Genomic DNA, 20,873 nt, shown 5'->3' with positions numbered 1-20,873 from the left:
AGGATGAGGGGAAAATGGTGCATACCACCAACTTGCACCTGGCAAAGGCATTCAATACAAAACCTCACTCAGATAAAGTTGACAAACTCACTGAATTGGGAAAAAACCTACATAACTCATTGAATTGCTAGCTGGCTCACTAACACGACCTAGGAAGTCAGGATTGGTGACTCCACCTCTACTAAGAGACTGGTTGCCAGTGGGGAACCTCAGGGCTCCATGCTAGGACTGCTGCTAATTGGCATCTACTTGTCAGAGGTAAAGGCTAGTGTCAAGGGCCTTTGGGTGACCAAGTTCACAGATAATTGTAAATTGGAAGCTATCATAGATAAACCCCATTACACAAACATCTTGCAAAAGGGTCAAACACAGACAAATGCCTGGTGCCAAAAGGTCATGGATTAAAACTCAGTTACAAGAAATACATTATAATGCCTTTGGAAAAACTGCCACCCAGGCTAATGACTCCCTTGGATAAGTCACCCCTAAGAGTTGACCCGTTAGTCAGGCATCTGGGCGAACATATGTAGATAGTAGTCAGGACTTTGCAAACATGTGGCCAAAGTAGTAAGAAAATCAAGGTATGTCTCTCAAATTATAGGTAAGGTCATGGCATCCATGTCAAAGGAAGTCATAGTGACACTTTATTCAGCCTTTATCAGACACATCATTGAGTATAATGGTCCCTTTGGAATGTCCCTGCCCAGACTAATGCAACACATGGAATGCTCACCGTTGTTTCTCCCCATGAAATACAGGCTAAAAACACATTGCCCTATACAGAGCACCTTAAAGCCCTGTCTCTATAGTTGGTCTCCTACAGGTTACTGAGAGGCGATCCATCATCTCATCCTGAGATCCGGCTCTGATAGACCTTCTGCACATTCACAAACTGAACAGCTTCAGAACCATGAAATGCAAAGATTTACATTTTGTTTGCAACATAAATAAGACATGTTGGTGAGACAGACATGCATTTCAGAGGATCCCATGCTGTGGAACAGGCTCCCCATCGATGTGAAGCAGAGTCCATTCCTAACCCTATTTAAGTATAACCTTGACCAATGGATGGAAAATCAGAAATTCATCCCAAATCTGTCCCCCTTGTTTCTGATAGACAGAGACAGACATTAACTATGCCCAAACTGACATACACGCTCCAACAAAACCTTTAGGAACTTCCTAACTAACATACCCCTTCCTGATAAGCAGCGTTGATACACAGGGACACAGCTGGGTTGGGTTGAACAACTGAGCTTATAAGGTCCCTGGTGGTGGTTTGTCTAGTATATACCTATAAACCTATAAATATTTAGCTGGTACACAGTAAAAGTGAAAAACAAACTACAAACCATAAATAATGTTAGCATAATTCACAAACAGCTGTAGTGCGTAGTAAGGCTGTCTACAGGAATGCTATGATATCACTACTGCAGATATACAACACCAACAGGAAGACATCCAGTGTGCATCTATAGATGCAGGGAGAGGTAAGTAGGACAGAGGAGCAAAGTTATGTAGCAAGACTGAGGGTGTTTGTATTAACCTTCCAGGATGCTAAGATAGATGGAAGTGTTTATTAGACCATAAAAAGAGGCTGTAAAAGTACAATCCTCAGGTGGAAGGATGGGAGAAAGTGAGACAGTCAACTATAATTAGAGCAACGTAAAAAAGCATTACCTTACAGAGAGAGTGGTTGGTGTGCAAAATAGACTGTAAGAATGCATTATAGATAGCAAGACAACAAATGTGTTCTAGAAAACATAAAACAAAGAGACATTTGAGGAAAGAGGGAAACAATTGTGTAGACTAGACAGAAAAACAATCTTCCGCTAGACATGGTGTGATGCAAAGTACATTAATTGGTTACAAAAATGTCACAGTGGTGGAGTTCTAGACAATAAACACCTAGCAACATCTAGCATTTAGTTCACATCCAATAGGTCATAAATATATACATACACAAACACATTCACACACACACACACACACAGATATATATATATATATATATATATATATATATATATATATATATATATATATATTTTTTTTTTTTTTTTTTTTGGTCAAGGAGAAAGAAAAGCTGGAATGTTTGATCAAAACTCAGCTGATTGCTGATGCTGTTTTTGTTTCTGTTTGAGACTGTGAACACGGGGGAATCAGGGAATTTACCATCCCCTACTGTGGTGTGTTCTCAGAGTTAATATATATAACTGTCGGTGGGGGTTGTACCGTTTCAGTAAGTTGGGTTTCAAGCATTTCAGCTCAGTCATGTGAGGTTCCATTTTTTTCGATAAATCGACACATACACATACATTTTTCTCTTTCTATTGTACTCCTAGGTCAATTACTTACAACTACTTTCTCTTGGAAAAAGTTTACCTATGTACCTGCAGCCCATACTTCAATTGTTTTTCCCTATAGAAAGTGGCAGCCCTTTTCACCACACTGTACTAGATTAGTAGCATAAGATTTGTAGTTATTTGGAAGATACTGCATTACATTGACCTGGAATTGACTGAGCTTGGTTTCCCAAATTGTTTTCTTAGCAGCTGGCCTAGTCCAGTTTTTCTGGCTCACAACCTTGTATTACTTTGTGCCTACCCCCCTCCCCCACCTTGAACCTGCACACCTCCCTCCCACTCCTGCTTAATTACAGAGGTATCAAAAACCTGATGCAGAAAGGCACCATCTTTTGATTTAGCTTTTCTGCCTTGCTCATAGGAATCCCCAGTAGTGGGCTCGCAGGTAAGTACTACCTGGTATTGTTTTGGTTTGTGATTCATATTGCCATTTTTGTAAAGTTCATCCTAAGGGGATCCTGCAGACAGTGCTTCTGTAACCACTCTGCCTCCCCAAGAACTAACTTTAAACGTGTATGTACCCTATTGTAAAATAAAAATATGTCCTGTCCCTACCACTGTTGTATATTAACCCTGCATGCATTCGCTAGTGGTCTACCACAGATTTTATCTCCCTTCACTCTCCTAGGCTCTTTCTCCCTCCTCTGAGTGCTTGTAGCCTACCTTTGTGCTTACTCAGTTAGGCCACCAGGTGGCATTGTTCAACCACTACCTATCTTTTAATACAAGCCAAAAGTACTGTAACTGTTCTATTAATTTACCACTGCCCTGTTTTAGCCCTATTAATACTTAATATATTCTACTAAACTGCTACTGCCCTGTTTTCAGCTCCTATCCCCTGCAAACTCTCTGCATCCTTCTAATTTCACACACACAGTGCTTTATGCCAGTCCCTCCTTACCTCTGAGCTAGTTATCAGTTATCATTGATTTCACCCACAGTCAACCATCCAGTCAAAGCCTTCCCCTCTTTACCCCTCCTCCTTTCACCCACAGTCAACCATCCAATCAAAGCCTTCCCGTCTTTACCCCTCCTCCTTTCACCCACAGTCAACAATCCAGTCAAAGCCTTCCCCTCTTTACCCCTCCTCCTTTCACCCACAGTAATTAAATACATTACTAATTATATGCATCACTCTTTCACTACCCCCCTCACCCCCACAGCTCTTCTCTCCAACTACAAATCCTCCCATATTAAACTACCTTTTTCTAACCATGCTTTCCTTACTGTTCCTAACACTCTGAATCCCCTTCTCCCTTCTACTACTCCTAACAACTTTATACCATGCAGGCTCCTACACCACCAATCAACTTCCACTCTCTACTCCTTACTATTCTCCCACACAAAACCATCTCCTGCCTCACGCAAATAATCATTTCTTTTCCATCTCCTCTTCTCTGTTTCAGCTCAGCCCTCTGCACCTTTTTACTCCTAAAATTATTTCCACTACTGCTAAGACACTTACTCTTAAACAAATACTAAACCATCCAGAATATCCTAAATCCAAACCAAAACACACTAAAATAACTTCCTTCAATAACCTCGTCTTAACTGGAGACATTCACCCCAATCTCAGACCTAACCCACCCACAAATAACAATTACCCTCCCCCTTCCTCTAAACTTTCATCCCCCTACAATACTCTTAAATTTTTCATACACAATGCCCAGAGTCTCAACAACAAAGCATATCAGTTTCAAGCACGTCATAACCAACCTGACATTGTAGCCATCTCTGAAACTTGGCTCAAACCCCATATCTCTGACTCTGAAATCCTACCCTCTGGATTTCACACTCTTAGTTGTGACCGCCCCAAGAAAAAAGGTGGAGGCGTTGCACTAATCTATTCCAATCTACTTACCTTAATTCCCCTACCAGACCCCATTGCTAAATTCGCCAATGCAGAACTAACAGTCGGTCTATTAAAAATGAATAATCACAAAAGCCTCTGTATCATCGCCCTTTATATCCCACCAGGAAATAACGTCTCAACCCTTGAAGATGTACTCCAATGGGCCTCAGCTGAAATTAACCTTGAAACTTACATACTACGTGATGTAAACATCGATTGGAATAAAATCAACAGTCTCATACCCTCCCTGTCCATTAACCTCTTTAACTTTACTCAAGTAATCCACTCCATCACCAGACCCAATAAAACAAATCCCCCAGGATCCACTCTTGTCTGGATCTTAGTCACCCATCCAAATAAAATTATCAACTCTGGCACCATCCCTAACTCTATTAGTGACCACCTCCCAGCTTTCATGTACCATGCAACCACCACCCAGCCACAACAACATCAATATATTCAGACCTGCAACCTTAGTAAATTTGACCCCAAAACCTTATCTAACTATCTCAAACAAATGAATTGGAACATGCTAAAAACTCTTCCACTCAATAAAGCCATAGACTACTTTAATTCCACTTTTCTAGATGCTCTAAATTCCCCAGCTCCACCAAGGAAAAAAGAATAAAAACTATAACTGCCCCGTGGCTCCCTAGCTCCACCAAGGAAAAAAAAAGAATAAAAACTATAGCTGCCCCTTGGCTAACCAAAGAAACAAAGCAAATTATGCATCAAAGAGACAAATCCTGGAAGCTTTACCAAAAGAATAAACTTCCCGAAACCTTTCTCCAATATATACATCTCTGTAACTTTGCAAAAAAACAAATCTTCAAAGACAAAAAATCCTACTACACTAAGCTCCAGTCCAACCATTCCCAAAATCCTAGACTTTTTTGGAACTCCATAAACTCACTCCTAAACCCAGGCTCCAAAAATAACCTCTGTCTGGACCCAAGTAAATCTGACCTCAAATTAGCTTCACTATTCAACTCTTTCTTTATAGAGTCAATATCTGACCTAACGAAAACATTTCCCAACATCTAAGTCCCCAAATAATTTCCTGCCTGTGTTTGAGCTTAAACCTGTCTCCACAAACTACATAAAAGACTTCTATTCAAACTTAAACCCTGCTCCAATGCACCTGACAACTTCCCCTCTTCATTTCTCAAGTCTGCTACTGATGGTATAGCACTCCCAATTAGTATCATAGGATCATAGATCATAGGATCATAGATCTCTGATCCTATGATACTAATTGGGAGTATCCTAATTAATAGATCCATAAAGGAATCCTGTGTCCCTAAACTCTGGTGTTCTGCCTTTATTCTTCCTCTCCACAAGGGAGGAAAAAACACTAACATTTCAAACTTCCCTATAGCACATCTCTCTCCAATCTCCAAAATCCTAGAAAAATGCATACACCTCCAACTTATGCCTTTTCTGACTAAAACCCAACTTTTTACCCCTACCCAACACGGCTTCCAACCAGGACCTTGCACCATAACAGCTCTACTCTCATTCTTAGAAACTGTCAATCAAGCCTGAGATTCTGGGAACTTAGTATCCACAGTGCCCCTAGATCTCTCTAAAGCATTTGATACTATTTCCCATAAGCACCTTCTAAGTCACCTCTCAAACCTAAATCTCTCCCAAAACATTATTTCTGGGTTATCAAGCTATCTGTCAGATAGATCTCAGGCTGTGAAATGGAAAAAAGTCACCTCAACTTTCTTACCCACCCCTACCGGAGTACCACAGGGTCCTCGGACCAATGCTGTTTAATATCTTTATCTATAACTTTCACTCTGCTGTTCCTAATGCCAGAGTCATACAATATGCAGATGACTCTACACTTGTCTGCTCTGCCTCTAACCTCCCTGAACTCTTAATCTAAAACTCAGACTGCCTTCTCAACTACTGAGATCTGGATGTGCCAAAATTATCTTTCTCTCAATGCTAACAAATCTAAAATACTACTATTCACACCCACAAAATCTTTCTCTTTTTTTAAAAATTCCTTTCAAGTCCTTGGCCAAAGCAGCTCTCCGATTGAAGTTGTTCCCTTTGCCAAACTACTCAGTGTAACTATAGACGAACACCTCAAGTTCGACATCCATAGTCTGCAAAATATAAAGAAAATACACCAAAAAACTCGGTATTCTATACAGGAACAACCACTTCCTCTCTACTTCTTCCAGGCATGCTCTGGCCTCCTCTTACCTCCTTCCCTCCTTTCTGTACAGTGCCCAGCTACTATGTAAGCTGTTATAGCAACATTTGTAAATTTGCCATTAAAGCCAAACATTCCACTCATCACTGTTATCCTCCAGTCCCTCAACTGGTTAGAACTCACAAATTACCTGGACTTCCTCCAGCTCACTACATCACATAGACTAATATTTAATCCAACCAAATGCCTAACTAAACTAACATCCTTCCCCCATATACCTGAAATAGAACTCTCAGATCTGAACACCAAAACTTAATTACTGTCCACAAACCTAAACGTCCTGCTGGACAACTTCTCTCCTTCTCCTTAGGTAAGAAATGCAACTCTTTCCCTTCCACACTAAGGAAAATGTCAAACACAAACAACTTCAAAACTCAGCTTTACACCTACCTCTACTCCAAATGGAAATGTAACTGCATTCTCCCTACCTAGAACTCTTTAACAAAAGCCCGTGGGAGGGTATCCTCCTGAGTTCCTAAGCACCTTATAGCTGGCTATAACCTTCTACAGCTAATTCCCATACAATCTCTCACACTCTGCAAATATTGCAAACAGCTTTTGACTTTAACTGTGTGAATTTGTTAAAATGTACCTGCACAATATTTTTCCACTACGGACAATATTGCTCACGCTTTGTACTATTTAATATGTATTTGTACTTGTACTTTTATTTTTATTGGACTGCTATCTTTACTATAATCTGTTTCATGGAGCTTTTCTCACTGGGCCTCCACTGAAAATGGGCTATCTGGGCCCAGTGGACTTCCCCAGTAATCAAACTGGAAATAAATAAATAAAAAACATACATACATACATATATATATATATATATATATATATATATATATATACACACACACACACACACACACACACAGTATAAAGTATATATATATTTATATATATATATATATATATATATATATATATATATATACACACACACACACACACACACACACACATATACGTATATATCGATCTGATGAAGCACTGACAAGGTTGAAAGTGCTCATCTTTTGTTTTTACTTAATAAACAGTTGTTTAAACAAGCAATACCAGCTTGAATCCTGTTTTCTTGTTTTGAATAAGACTGCAAGGTGAGTTTTAACACAGATCCTAACATTAATATTTATGACAACAGTTTATTTCAGCATGTCATATGATGTTATCGTTCGTGTACAACTAGTTTTCCCTATTTTTTGTTTTTTCTTCCTTAAGGAAAGTGTTTACTATTCTTAAGGATGGAAAACTACATTCCCCAGTACTAGGTTTTGTTGTCTGTCTCTCTCTCTCTCTATATATATATATATATATGTGTGTGTGTGTGTGTGTGTGTGTGTGTGTGTGTGTGTGTAGGTAGGTATGGGAGGACAAACAAATTGCTAGTATACTTCAGATTTTCTCTTTCCACGTGACAGTGTGACATCAAAGTTGGTACATAAAAGTAGCAAGGATACGAAGGGTTCTGGAGGAAACTTCCCTCCCTGCAAACTTGTTTTTTGTGTGATTTTTATTACTTCCAAATACAAACAACATTCAGGAGGTTTTGCTCATTTGTGATGCTGCTTGTGTGAGATGATGGCAAATGAATCACAGTATTTAAAAAAAATATATATATATATATATATATATATATATATATATATATATATATATATATATATATATATACATTGAAAGAGTAATATGATTATTAGTTTGAATAAAAAGCTGCAAGAATGATATGAAATATAAAGGGTTAATTTAGAAATAGTATAAAATGCTGAAAAATAAGAAGTAGTAAGTGTGCTGGCATAGCTTAATTAGATATTGGCATCCATGTGAAGGAGTATGTTACTGAGAAAGTCTGTAAAAATAACTGCACAGATGGCAGCTGGAAGGACATCAACAAAGTAAAGAAATGTAACGTCAAGCAAGATAAAGTTGGAACATCAAGTTTCAGATAGTGCAAGACTTGAGTTTCCATGGATCATCAAACTACAAAGAACCAAGGACAAGGGAACAAAGGAAAACTGTTATACAAAGAAAGAACTGTTATACATCAGACTCTGAGAAAAAACATCAGACTTTTTGGTATAAATATGAGTGTGTATAAACAAGCTTTGGGAATTTGCCATAGACAGCTGACAGCATCTGTGTTATATGCTTGTAGATCCGAAAGGAAAATGTAATAGTGAAGCGTATTAACTGAATCAGTTGTCTGTGTATTTATTCTACTTAGTACAATACAGTAATAAGACTAGTTGGTCACAATAAATAGTTATGCATGCATGTAAATGCAAGCAACAGCAAGAAACCAACAGAAGGCAATATATAATTCTTCATACATATCATAGAATCATTATCGACCTGGAGGTCATTTCAAGCCTAGCAATTTCATCCCACTGTATTTATTTTATTTTATTTATTTCAGTTTGATTACCGGGGAAGTCCACTGGGACCAAGAAGAACCCATTTTCAGTGGAGGCCCTGGGTGAAAAGCTCCAAAGGCAGTACAACCAAGGAATATAAGGCATGAGAAGAATACAAAAGAATGTCCACACAGCAAGAATACATAGTAAGAACACTACAAATGCAAATTTACAATAGAATTTACACACAGCAAAAAATACAAAGAAGAACACAGCAAATGCTAAAGAAAAAACAACAAAATTTTTTTTTTTTTTTTATGTGAACAAAATTTGCAAACTTTTCAATGTTTTCATCCTTACAGTGAAGTTAGAGTCAGCTAAAAGTATTTAGCTAGAATTAGAGTGCATAAGCTGCAGGAGTACAGGGGCTTAGTCTAGGGGAACCTTGGGATTAAGTAGGGTGAAAGCAAGAACATTTCCATTTTGAAGACAGGTGTAAGAAAAGTTGGGTTTTAAAGTATTCTGTGTTCGGTGTGGTTCTAAGAGAAGGAGGGAGAGAGTTCCATTTCCTACCTAGAGAGAAGGATAGTAGTTGTTGGCCAGCGGGATGTTTTGGTCTGGGAATGGAGATTAGATTTTGGTGTTCAGATCTTAGAGATTGGTTGGGAATGTAAGGGGGGAGGATGTTGGATAAAGCAGGGCATTTTTCTGGGTAGAATATTAGTTTATGAGTGGTTGTTAGTTGGAGATAGTCAAGGTGGTTTGGGAGTTCTAGCCAGTTTAGAGATTGAAGGGAGAGGCAGTGGTGGGTTGAGTTTTTGGATTTGGTGGCGAATTTAGAGATTTTATTATAGCAAGCTTCAAGTTTGGAGGAGAGGGAGGCAGACAGATTAGTTAGGAGAGGGGCTCCATAAAGTAGAGAGGGTAGGAGGAAGCAGGTAGCTAAGGTTTGCCTGGAGGATTTGGAAAGAAATAGATTATTCCTGTAGAGCATGCCTAGTATTTGTTGGGTTTTTTTATGTTTTGTTGAATGTGGAGGTCAAATTTAAGACCTTTGTCTATGGTTATGCCAAGGAGTTTGGCGTAGGGGACCACTTCAATAGGAGTGTTAGATTGGCTGAGGATGTTGAAAGAGTTTTTGTCCAAGGAAGAAGTCTTGGAAGGGAGGAAAATTAGTATTTTGGATTTATTGGAGTTGAGGGAGAGATGGTTTTGGTGCATCCAGTTTTCTGTAGTGGAAAAAGCTGTAATACCACAGATACTTTACCCAATACCCAGGACTGTATTTAGTAATAACTGCCCATGTCTGGGAGGGTTGCGGGTGCTATCTACAGTAAGAATTTACAGCACCCCATCTACTTTTGAATGGTGTCATAGAGGTGCTCTGCTTCACATGAATTGGTAGCCGATTCCAAAGATGCAGCAGTCACTGGGAGATAAAGCTGTCCCTCCACCACATCCTGTTCAAGTCACAGGCCATATTTAGGTCCCTAGAACAGGTAGTTCTAGTCCTGTTTGATGTATGGATGAACAGCAAATTCTTTAGGTTTGTGTCGGAGATTGCTCTGTAAGCCAGGCATAATTCTTCCCTAAGAAGTCTATATGATACTGAGTATAGTGACAGGGACTTTAGTCGGTCTGTGTAAGGCACGTGCTGGAGTCCCTTTTTAGTTAGAAACCTCTGAGGTCTATCCAATTGCTGCAGGTGCTTTGTACCATATATATTTATTTATTTTTATTTATTTTACATTTGTTTACTGGGAAAGTTTGACTGGATACAGGTCCTTTTTCAGTGGAGGCCTGGGGAGAAAAGCTCCACTTACAAAAGCTTACAAGTTCCAGTTACAAAAAATATAAAACATACACATTGCAAAAATTAGCTTGCATGTAGGCTAGTTACAAAGTGTTAATAAATGGCAGTTACAGGACAATGAATATAATTCATTGGAAGTAAATGTATACATCGCACATCCAACATGAGTATGTACATCACTCATTAATCCTACATGAGAGAGAGAGAGCGAGACTAGTTTAAGTAAGTTGAGGACAGATGTATCAGTAGAACATGAGAGGACAGCACTAATTAGTTAGCAAGGTTGAGTTAAAGGGGTTAAAGTCCTATACAGGGCAGTTACAAGAACAGAGCCAGGTGTACCTGCATTAAACTCAATTATGGGCTTAATTAGTGACAAGTATATAGGGGTTATAACCTCCTTTGCTCTAGAGGTGATGCACTTGCTAATCAAGTGTGCTACGTAGAAATTCTTCCTTACTACAGTAGACACATGGTGGTCAAAGTTAAGGTCGCAGTCTACTTGTGATCCCAGATCCCTTACCAATTTGTAGGTACATAGGGTATTGTTGTTAATTTGATAGTGTGAAGGGACATTGTTTTTACCAAAGGGAATGATTGATACATTTATTTGCATTCACTTTGAGGCCATGACTAAGACACCAGTCATTAGTCTGCGTAAGACCCTCCTGAATTACACTGACATCATTTGGGGTTTTGTTAGTTGCACCCAGTTTGCAGTTGTCCGCAAACGTGGTCAGCCACAGCCCCTTAGTTTTGGCCTGTACTTCTGAGAAGTATATACCAAACAGTAGCCTGAGAAGTATATAAGTATATACCAAACATGTTATGCAGACCAATAGTGGTAGAAGGCACTGGAGAAAATGGCAAGTGCCCCAACACCATTTGGTCAACAAAGACAAGTGGTTCATAGCTGTGACAGATCAAAAAACAATCACCAAATAAGGAAATATTTGCTTTCTCCAGGGATTGTGCAATCTTGGAGTTAGTATATATAATTAGCAGGGGGTGCAGGGGGTGCTTATCGCCCTGCAAAAACACTTGCCATTAGCTTGGTCCACTCTTGGGTAATTCCCGGAGCATGCATTGAACATGTCGATATCAGTGACTTCGACGTTATGATGTCAATCTACAGGGCATCAGGGCACTTGCTGTTCTCTCCACTGCCTTTCAGCTATATATATATATATATATATATATATATATATATATATATATACATACACATATGCGTGTGTGTGTGTGTGTGTGTGTGTGTGTGTGTGTGTGTGTGTGTGTGTGTGTGTGTGTGTTTTTGTGTGTGTGTGTATGTATATGTACATGTATGTATACATATACATACATACATGTATGCTGGTGCGGCAGGATGAACAAACTGCTAGTACACTTGGGATTTCTCCTTGCCTCCCTGCAAAAATGCTTTTTTCTTGTAGGATTTTTGTTATTCCAAATGCAAACAACATTCAAGAGGTTTTGCTCATTTGTGATGCTACTTGTGTGAGATGATGGCAAATGAGCCATAGTCTTTTCAGTGAACCATATATGTAAATGACTCTGGATGTTGATGACTGTAGGAAACATCTGGTATCCCTGCTGGGCAGCCGATTTGTACCAGTCCCCACAACAAAGAAGTCTGTGGGTACTGTAGTCTGCAATGGAATGGTCCATCTATGCTGCTCTATGTATGTGCTCGATCTGCATAAAATGTCAAAAATATGGTATAGGATTGCTCTAATGAATCCAGACATTTATGGTCCATAAGGGTGAGAAAGATGTGACATATATTTTTTATTACATCGTCTCCTGTGCTGCAACTTATTAGGACACATGGGGCCAATGCTGATTAACCCATCGTATATAATGCTGCAAATCCAGGTGTGTATTGTTGTACAGATCTCTCATACATTCTTAGAGCCTCATCTGAGCCAGAAATTTGTTATATACATCATCATCTGGCTGTCATTACTAATGACAATTTGTGCAGTATATGAATTTGTGCATTGATATGGAAGGCATTGTTTCAATTCAAACACTGTGCTCTGTGCTTGTGCACTGATGTGGCAGGCACTGCTTGAGTTTACACACTGTGGTCTGTGTTCGTGCACTGATGTGGCAGGCACTGCTTGATTTCCCACACTGTAGCCTGTATTAGTGCACTGATGTGGCAGAAACTGTTTAAATTCCTCACAGTGTGGCCTATGTTAGTGCACTGATGTGGTAGGCACTGTTTCAGTTCCCACACTGTGCTCTGTGTTTGTACACTAATGTGGCAGGCACTGTTTGAATTTGCAGACTGTAGCCTGGGTTTCAGGATTGATGTAGCCTGTGTTTGTGCATTGATGTGACAGGCACTGTTTGCATAAAATGGTTGGCTATTAGTTTAAGGGATTTTGATCTTGCTAGGGGTATTTCTACCTTTATATACTTGCTTACTATTATTAAGACCTATTTTAATTCTACTAGCCATAAAACTACTTGTCTAACCTGTAGAGGCCTTACACGTGCAGACTGGGCTGAGATTCCCACTCTGTTAAGGGCTTATTATACCCAACCTATTACTACGTACTAGATTCTTTATATTTTTTACAACATCTAATATGGTTTTGTATATTATGTAACTTATAGCAGCCATTTATGTAGTATTTCAATAGTATCTGCTATACCTAGATGATTAATTTCCCTAAGAATTCTGCTTGGCCTGCCTGACTGTTTGTGTATTTCTTATGTGTTATATGACTGTGTTGTCCATTTGTATAACCTGCACTATTTGCATTTTGATACTGTATGAGATACTCTGTATGTTAATATTCACTTTAACATTATCTTATTTTTTCCACTGTTTTCTTTTGTACTAGCTATCCCCTGCTTTACCCTGTGTTTTTGCCTGGGTTGAATCTCTCTACTATATCTACTAAGGTGCTCTCTGCCCACTGCCCTTGGAAACTTTCAGGACACTGCCTTCTTCTGCTACCCACTACTTCAAGATTTCAAGAAAGTATGTCTACCCACATCACGAAGTGTTAATTTTAACAAACTTATCCTTGCTAAGCTTTCGTTTGACCCCAGCTAAGCGGCCAGCAGAAACCCCCCCCCCCCTTATATTCCCCCATCTCCTTCCTCCCCCTCACTTTGGACTGCTAACTTGCTTTTCCTCTCTTTCCAAGTTAGTCTACTACTACTTTTGAAAGCTCCTGTGCATGTTATTGCACCTCTGCTTTTTGGCCACTAGATGTCATCCTACCCCCACCTATACTCCTTACATTAGTACTTATATCTTCCTCATTTTTCCTATTCTCACCTTTCCTACTACTATCCCTTTCCTCCTTCTGATATTCTCTCTTATCCTTCCCTCTTTAGGCTCCTATCTCCCATCTTGACTTACCAGCTTACGCTGATACGTTTTCCTCCCTCCTTGGTGGTCTACTCTGTGTCCCGCTCCGTTCGCCCTGCAGGCTCACTCCGCTCCTCTCCCTACCCCCAATTCGCACCCACCCCCATGGGTCCTAAACTTATACATCTCTAATCCCGCCCCTCACCCTACCATCCTATCCCCCTGCTTCCCGCCAAACCTAATCTCCTCCCCTATCCACACCCCATATTCCTCCTCCTACTATCCTCCCTTACTTATTAACCCTTCTATCCTTAGACCAACTTCTCTCCTCTTCTCTATTATCTCTTATTGCATATCATTTCACTCACTTAACCTGTCTCTCTATCTTGTATATCCTTCTACATCCCTACCACCTCTCTTACTTCTATATTATTTTTCTTTTTAACTTATATACATACAACCAACTTGCTAGCCCTACTTCTACCACACTTGTTGTAACAATGGCTCACTACTTATCCACACTGCTTATACTCTCATTTCTTCTCTTAACTACACTTTTCTCTACTTACCTCCTTACCTTCATAGAATACTCACTCACCAAACCACATACAGAAACATACATCCACCTTCCACATACCTCTCATCTCATTCTCAAATGCCAATTCCACGTCTAGCTACAACCTACCTAAATTCCATAGGCACTCTCACCTCACCTACACCCTACCATTAGATAAAAAGATGAGACCTCTAACCCTTCTGCAGAGTAAATATATATCCAAACCTGATGACCCTACCTTAAAAGACGGTGATGTTCACCCCAACCCTGGCCCCACATACCCTTCTCCTTAAGCATCTAGACCTATCTCCAATAACACCCTCCTGATAGGGCATCTTAACATACGTAGTGTAAACAACAAAGTTCCCTACCTACATGCCCTCCTAGACACTCACTGTTTTGACATTCTCTGTCTCTCTGAAACCTGGCTTAAGCCAGCCACTAAAGACACTGAGGTTATAACCCAAGGCTACAATATATTAAGGCTTGACCGTACTAAACGAAAGGGTGGTGGAGTAGCAATTCTGTTTAAGAATCATCTTAACATCTCCACCCTCTCAGCCTGTCCAACCCAGGATAGTAAAGTGGAAGCTATCATTACTAAACTCCAACTAAATGCAAAGAAAGCACTTTACATCATCTGCATGTATATACCACCTGGAAACAATATACCCATAGTAGAAGACTTTCTTAGTTGGGTTTCAAGCAACTACCCCCAAGAAACTTTAATTCTTGGTGACTTTAATATAGACTGGAATACCATTAATGCGGACAATCCCACCTCTCACATTAACCTAAATGGTTTCACCCAAACCATTACCTCTACTACAAGGCTTAATAAATCAAGCAAGAAACAAACTATTTTAGACTGGATACTCATAAACAAAGTCAACATCACATATAAAGTAGGAACTATGCCTGATGATCTCAGTGATCATTGTTTAACCTATATTACAAGAGAAAAGACTGACATTCTACACCTCCCCAATATAAGAACAATACGTTCCACCAAACATTTTACAACTGACTTATTTCAAAACAAACTCAGAGCATGTAACTGGAACCCCTTAAAAACACTGCCACTTAATGAAGCAGTTTCATTCTTCAATTCTACCTTTCTTTCCATTCTGAATAAACATGCTCCTGAGCGTACCATTAGAATGAAATCAAATACAGCCCCATGGCTCTCGAGTGATACAAAAAAACTAATCCTCTCTAAAAATAAAGTTTGGGCCAAATGGAGATGCCACAGAATCAGCTCTGATTTTCTTCACTTTCGCCAACCTAGAAACCTTACCAAAAAAGCTATTATCAATGACAAAAGAAAGTTCTACCGTGAACTTCAAGAAACACATTCCAATAAACCCAAACAATTCTGGTCCTCTATCAATAGACTCCTATCCCCAGGAACAGCCAAAACTCCCTCCCCACTAAATGCTGACCCAGACACCCCTTACCAAACTGCAAATGCTTTTAACTCTTTCTTCACTGAAACTATTCAATCTCTTGCTAAACAACTGAACACTAATGACTTCTATCCTCCAAACAATCTAGTAGACTCTTCTTATAACTTCTCTCTACAACCTATCTCTACCTCTTTCATCTATAGACTTATTTTTAAACTGAAACCCTGTACCCCCTCTGCTGACAAACTCCCTTCCCTTTTTCTGCAAAAAACAGCCAAAGAAATTGCATACCCGATAACTATACTCATAAATAGGACCATCCAAGAGGGAACCATCCCTGATATCTGGAAAGTCTCTCATATAATCCCACTACACAAAGGTGGTAACTCTATTGACTACTCCAACTTTAGACCAATTGCCCTTCTCTCACCTTTAGCAAAGATTATGGAGAAATGTATTCATCAGCAACTTATACAGTATCTCTCTTTACACAATATTATAGCTAACTGTCAACATGGCTTTAGACCCCACCATAGCACCACCACTGCTCTCCTTTCCTTTATAGATACCATTAACAACAATCGCAACAATAATCTTTTCTCTTCTGCTTTATTCATTGACCTCTCAAAAGCATTTGACATGGTTAACCACTCTTCCTTAATTAACATCCTTAAATCCCTCTCATTTGACACTCTCACCATCAAATGGTTTAGTTCTTATCTCAACAACAGACAACAAGCCGTTCTCTGGGACAACCATATCTCCTCCTTACTGCCCATTTCTATCGGAGTTCCTCAGGGCTCTATTCTTGGTCCACTTCTCTTCTCCCTCTACATCAATGACCTCCACTCTGCAATTCCTCGAGCCACCTGTATTCAATATGCAGACGACTCCACTATTATTTGTTCAGCATCCTCCTCCTCTGATCTAATCTCACAAACCCAAAATATCTTTAACACTGTAGAAACATGGTTTACTAGACGATATCTTCTCCTTAATGCTAAAAAAAACAAACTTCTTCTCTTCACCCCCACTATTCGTACCCCCCCCCCATTTAATTTCACCATCTTGTCAAACAACAACACTGTCATCTCTCCCAACTCTACAACTAAACTGCTAGGAAGTACCATTGATAACAATCTCTCTTTTGATCAACACATCATCAACAACACCATCAAATCAGTTAACAGAAAAATAGGAGCCTTATACAGTATTAAACCATTTCTCACCCCATCTACTAGAGCTACTATTTCCCACTCCCATCTTTTATCTACTTTCTTCTATGCCTCTCCAATCTTCACTAACCTCAAGAAAACTAACCTAAAAAAACTAGCAACTTGCTACAATAACATTGGCCGCTTCGCCACTGGTAACCCTTTCAGAACCCATCACTGCCTTAACCTGAAACTTTTAGGATGGCTAAAACTACAAAACTATATAATAATCTCACAACTTACTATTGCCCACAAAATTCTGTACCAACCTGATAACACCCCTATACTATCACAGCTTTTACTCCCTTATAATAATCTTACCTCCCTTCGTTCCTCTTGTAAATTCTTGACCAAACCTATAAAGGCTCATAACTTAGCTGGAGACTCTCTATTTAGTAATACTGTAGGCCGAGCTTGGAATTTGCTACCTAGTGATTTAATTCTAATCACATCTCTACCCCTCTTCAAACAACAAATCAAACTGTCTTTCCAAAATCACTGGCTTTGCTCATGTAATACACCAGACTGATTTCACCCCCCCTTACCTGACCTCTAACCTTACTGGGGGCTTATACTTACTATCTACCTTTCTTCCTCCTTCCAATCCTTCTTTGCTCTACCTACTTCTCTCTCCTCTCCTATCTCCTCTTGCTAGCCCTTTTCTTCTCTTACTTCTTAACTACTTTCGCCTCCCTTCATTTTACCTAACACTACTCCTCTCACTTCTCCTCCTACTTGTACTTTTTCCTATTATAGCAGAAGCCTTAAGATACAGCCTGTTAGTATTAAGTAAGATGCTTTGAATCTGATTTAACTCTAATCATGACTACCATTGATTATGTGCCTTAATTTTTATTGATCTTATTACCATTTTTTATTATTACCAATTTTTATTAGAATTTTTTTTTCTTTTATTTGTATTCTATGTGTTTATTATTATCATGTCTGTTTGTTACATTTTATGTGGAGCTTTTCTCCCCGGGCCTCTACTGAAAATGGAAATATATCCAGCTAGACTAGCCCGGTCAACAAATGTAAAATAAAATAAATAAATAAAATAAATTGAGTTTACATACTATGGCCCATGTTTATGCATTGATATGGAAGGCACTGTTTGAGTTTACACACTGTAGCCTGTATTAGTGCATTGATATGGCAGGCACCGTTTCATTTCCCACACTGTGCTCTGTGTTTGTGCATTGAGTTTATGCACGTGGAAGGCGTTGTTTGAATTTACACACCATGGACTATGCTTGTGGATTGATGTGGCAGGCACTATTTGAATTTACATACTGTGGCCTGTGTTTGTGCCTTGATGTGGCAGCCATTGTTTGAATTTGCACACTGATGCCTGTTTGTGCACTGTTGTGTGAGGCACTGTTTGAATTTATGCACTGTGGCCTTTGATAAATTAAAAGCTTTTTGAAATTGGGTATCCATATTAAACTGTTTATTAATTTGTAAAGTTTTTAAAAAAGCTATATAGCTTTTTCCTGTGTTTATAATTAGGTTTGGTGGTTTTAGAACTTATTCTTATAAACACAATTTCTTTCTGACTAAAAACACTGGATAGTTTCAAAAAAATTTGAAAATGAGTTCTATTACTTTTCCAATTTTTTGTTATAAGGGACAGTCCATAATATACAAGTCAATAATTCAGAAGGTATAGATATGATTAGGAATGAATGCATATAATGTCCAGCCCACCCTATCAACAAGGTAATGAACTACTAGAATTATAAGAAAATGCAAAGCAGATGGTCATCTCACAATCTTGGCATATAGAAATATTTATTGCAAGGAGTCCATTTCTCATCAGGTCAACCATTGATTTATAGAAAGTTGAAAAGAAGGGCATTTATTTCATCTCCATTGCTGATGCCTATAAATCAATACAGTATAACAGAAATGTTGGAAAGACATCAGCAGAAACATAAATACTACAGTGGCAGAAACTACACAAAAGTACCAAATTTACAGTTTAGTAATTCTGCACCTGAAATTTAAGTTCTTGTAAAGCAGCTGAACCAAGATCCTCTATAGTTTGTAGGGAAGAAAGAAAGCTGTATAAAATAAATAAGAGACTTTTGTACAGGACAATTACGTCTAAGCTGAAGTTCTAAACAGATGAGAACTAGCATTGCTGCATGAAAAATGTGATGGTCAAGAACTGCAGAGACAGAGAGATCCTAAAGTGTGTCACTAAATGAAGCTGTGCCACACCAGGAAATATCCCACAAGGAAGGCCAGATAAGCGTTGTAAATGGACCTGTTCATTACTCCAGATACAGTAGTCTGCTGAAAAACCCAGGCAGCTGATGGACTGCACCAGAATTTTAAAATGATTGCATGAACATTAAAGTTTCAGTGAATGTAACGTGTTTTGAATATGCAAAAAAAACACTAATATTTCATGTAACTAGCCATTGATTTGGTTATCATGGAGTGGTTTGTATAAGCTGCACAGCTTTAAGGCTAGTAAGCTCCAGTTTTTAACTGGATGGACAGACTAAGTGACAGTTCCTGCATTAATATCTTCAGTAAAACAAAGTCACGCTAATACTCTTATTGGTATGAATTACTTTTCCTATGCTGTGTGGACAAAGAACTTCTAAAAACTCCACCTAGATGTGTTTCTTCACTGCACTGTTTTGTTCTACAAAACAATCACTCCTAGAAGCTCATGTGTTAAACCTCAGTTTTTTAACCAGGTGGATAGGCTAGGTGATAGTTCCTGCATTAACATTTTATTTATTTATCTTATTTTACATTTGTTGACCACGAAAATCCGACTGGATGTATGTCCATTTTCAGCGGAGGCCCTGGGAGAAAAGCTCCACATCTTCAGTAAAACAAAGTCAGCCTGATACTCTTATTGGTATGAATTACTTTTCTTATACTTTGTGGACAAATGCCTGAATACTTATTAAATTGTTCAGAAAAAATAAATTTTTTTTTTCTTTCCATAGCTCAGAAATGTGAAACATTAAGGCCTCCAGAGAAAGGTACCATTAACTGTTCCCATTTGTTTGAAGACTTCGGTTATAACTCCATTTGTAACTTCTCCTGTACAGAGGGGTTCATGCTAAGTGGGTCAGAAATACTGCAGTGCACAGCTTCTGGAAACTGGACAGCACATCCTCCAACATGTAAAGGTAATATTTGTTTCTAGCTTAAATCTGTTACTGTATTATTTCTTTAACAAGCCTCGGTGATACAAACGTAACTCAGCTGTTTCATGCTACCCTGAGTTATTTATTTCTCAATATTCTAATCAGCTGAAAGATCTTTTTGTTATTCCATAGCTATAAATAAATATGACTGCTACAACACTAAACATCTTCTTACTAGGGGTTAATATCTATCTGTTGTTAATTGTAGTGTAGCAATTAAACTGAACTATTACTGTGAAACCTTGGCTGTGACCTAGATAACCCAGAAACAATTAATGACTGAGGCAGTGAAATAGGTGACCTGAGAGGGTAGAAGTAAGTAGCTGTTACTGTTTTCTCACTCACTGCTGTCCGGACACTCAGCACAAGCTAGCAGTCATAGCAAGGAAAACACATCTAGAAGCTGTGAGGATGGATTTGGGACACACACACAAACACACACACACACACACACACACACACACACGCAGACACGCAGACACACACACACACACACACACACACACACACACACACACTGTGTTATAGTGGCTCTCACATTCACTCACACACACACACACACACACACACACACACAC

At 39.0% G+C, this 20,873-nt stretch overlaps 1 protein-coding gene across 1 annotated transcript in view; it reads left to right on the top strand.

The window, feature by feature from the left end:
- The window catches only part of LOC122814133 (P-selectin-like), a 320,597-nt gene that overhangs the window by 53,287 nt on the left and 246,437 nt on the right, over positions 1-20,873 (top strand). The window contains exon 2 of the mRNA XM_044086747.1: positions 20,092-20,277. Within this exon, the coding sequence (XP_043942682.1) occupies positions 20,092-20,277 (186 nt within the window). The remainder of the gene's footprint in view (positions 1-20,091; positions 20,278-20,873) is intronic.

Source organism: Protopterus annectens, chromosome 10.part0 (assembly GCF_019279795.1).
Source record: "Protopterus annectens isolate FY-2018-M chromosome 10.part0, PAN1.0, whole genome shotgun sequence".
Lineage (NCBI taxonomy): Eukaryota > Metazoa > Chordata > Ceratodontiformes > Protopteridae > Protopterus > Protopterus annectens.
This window is presented reverse-complemented; position numbering and strand designations above follow the sequence as displayed.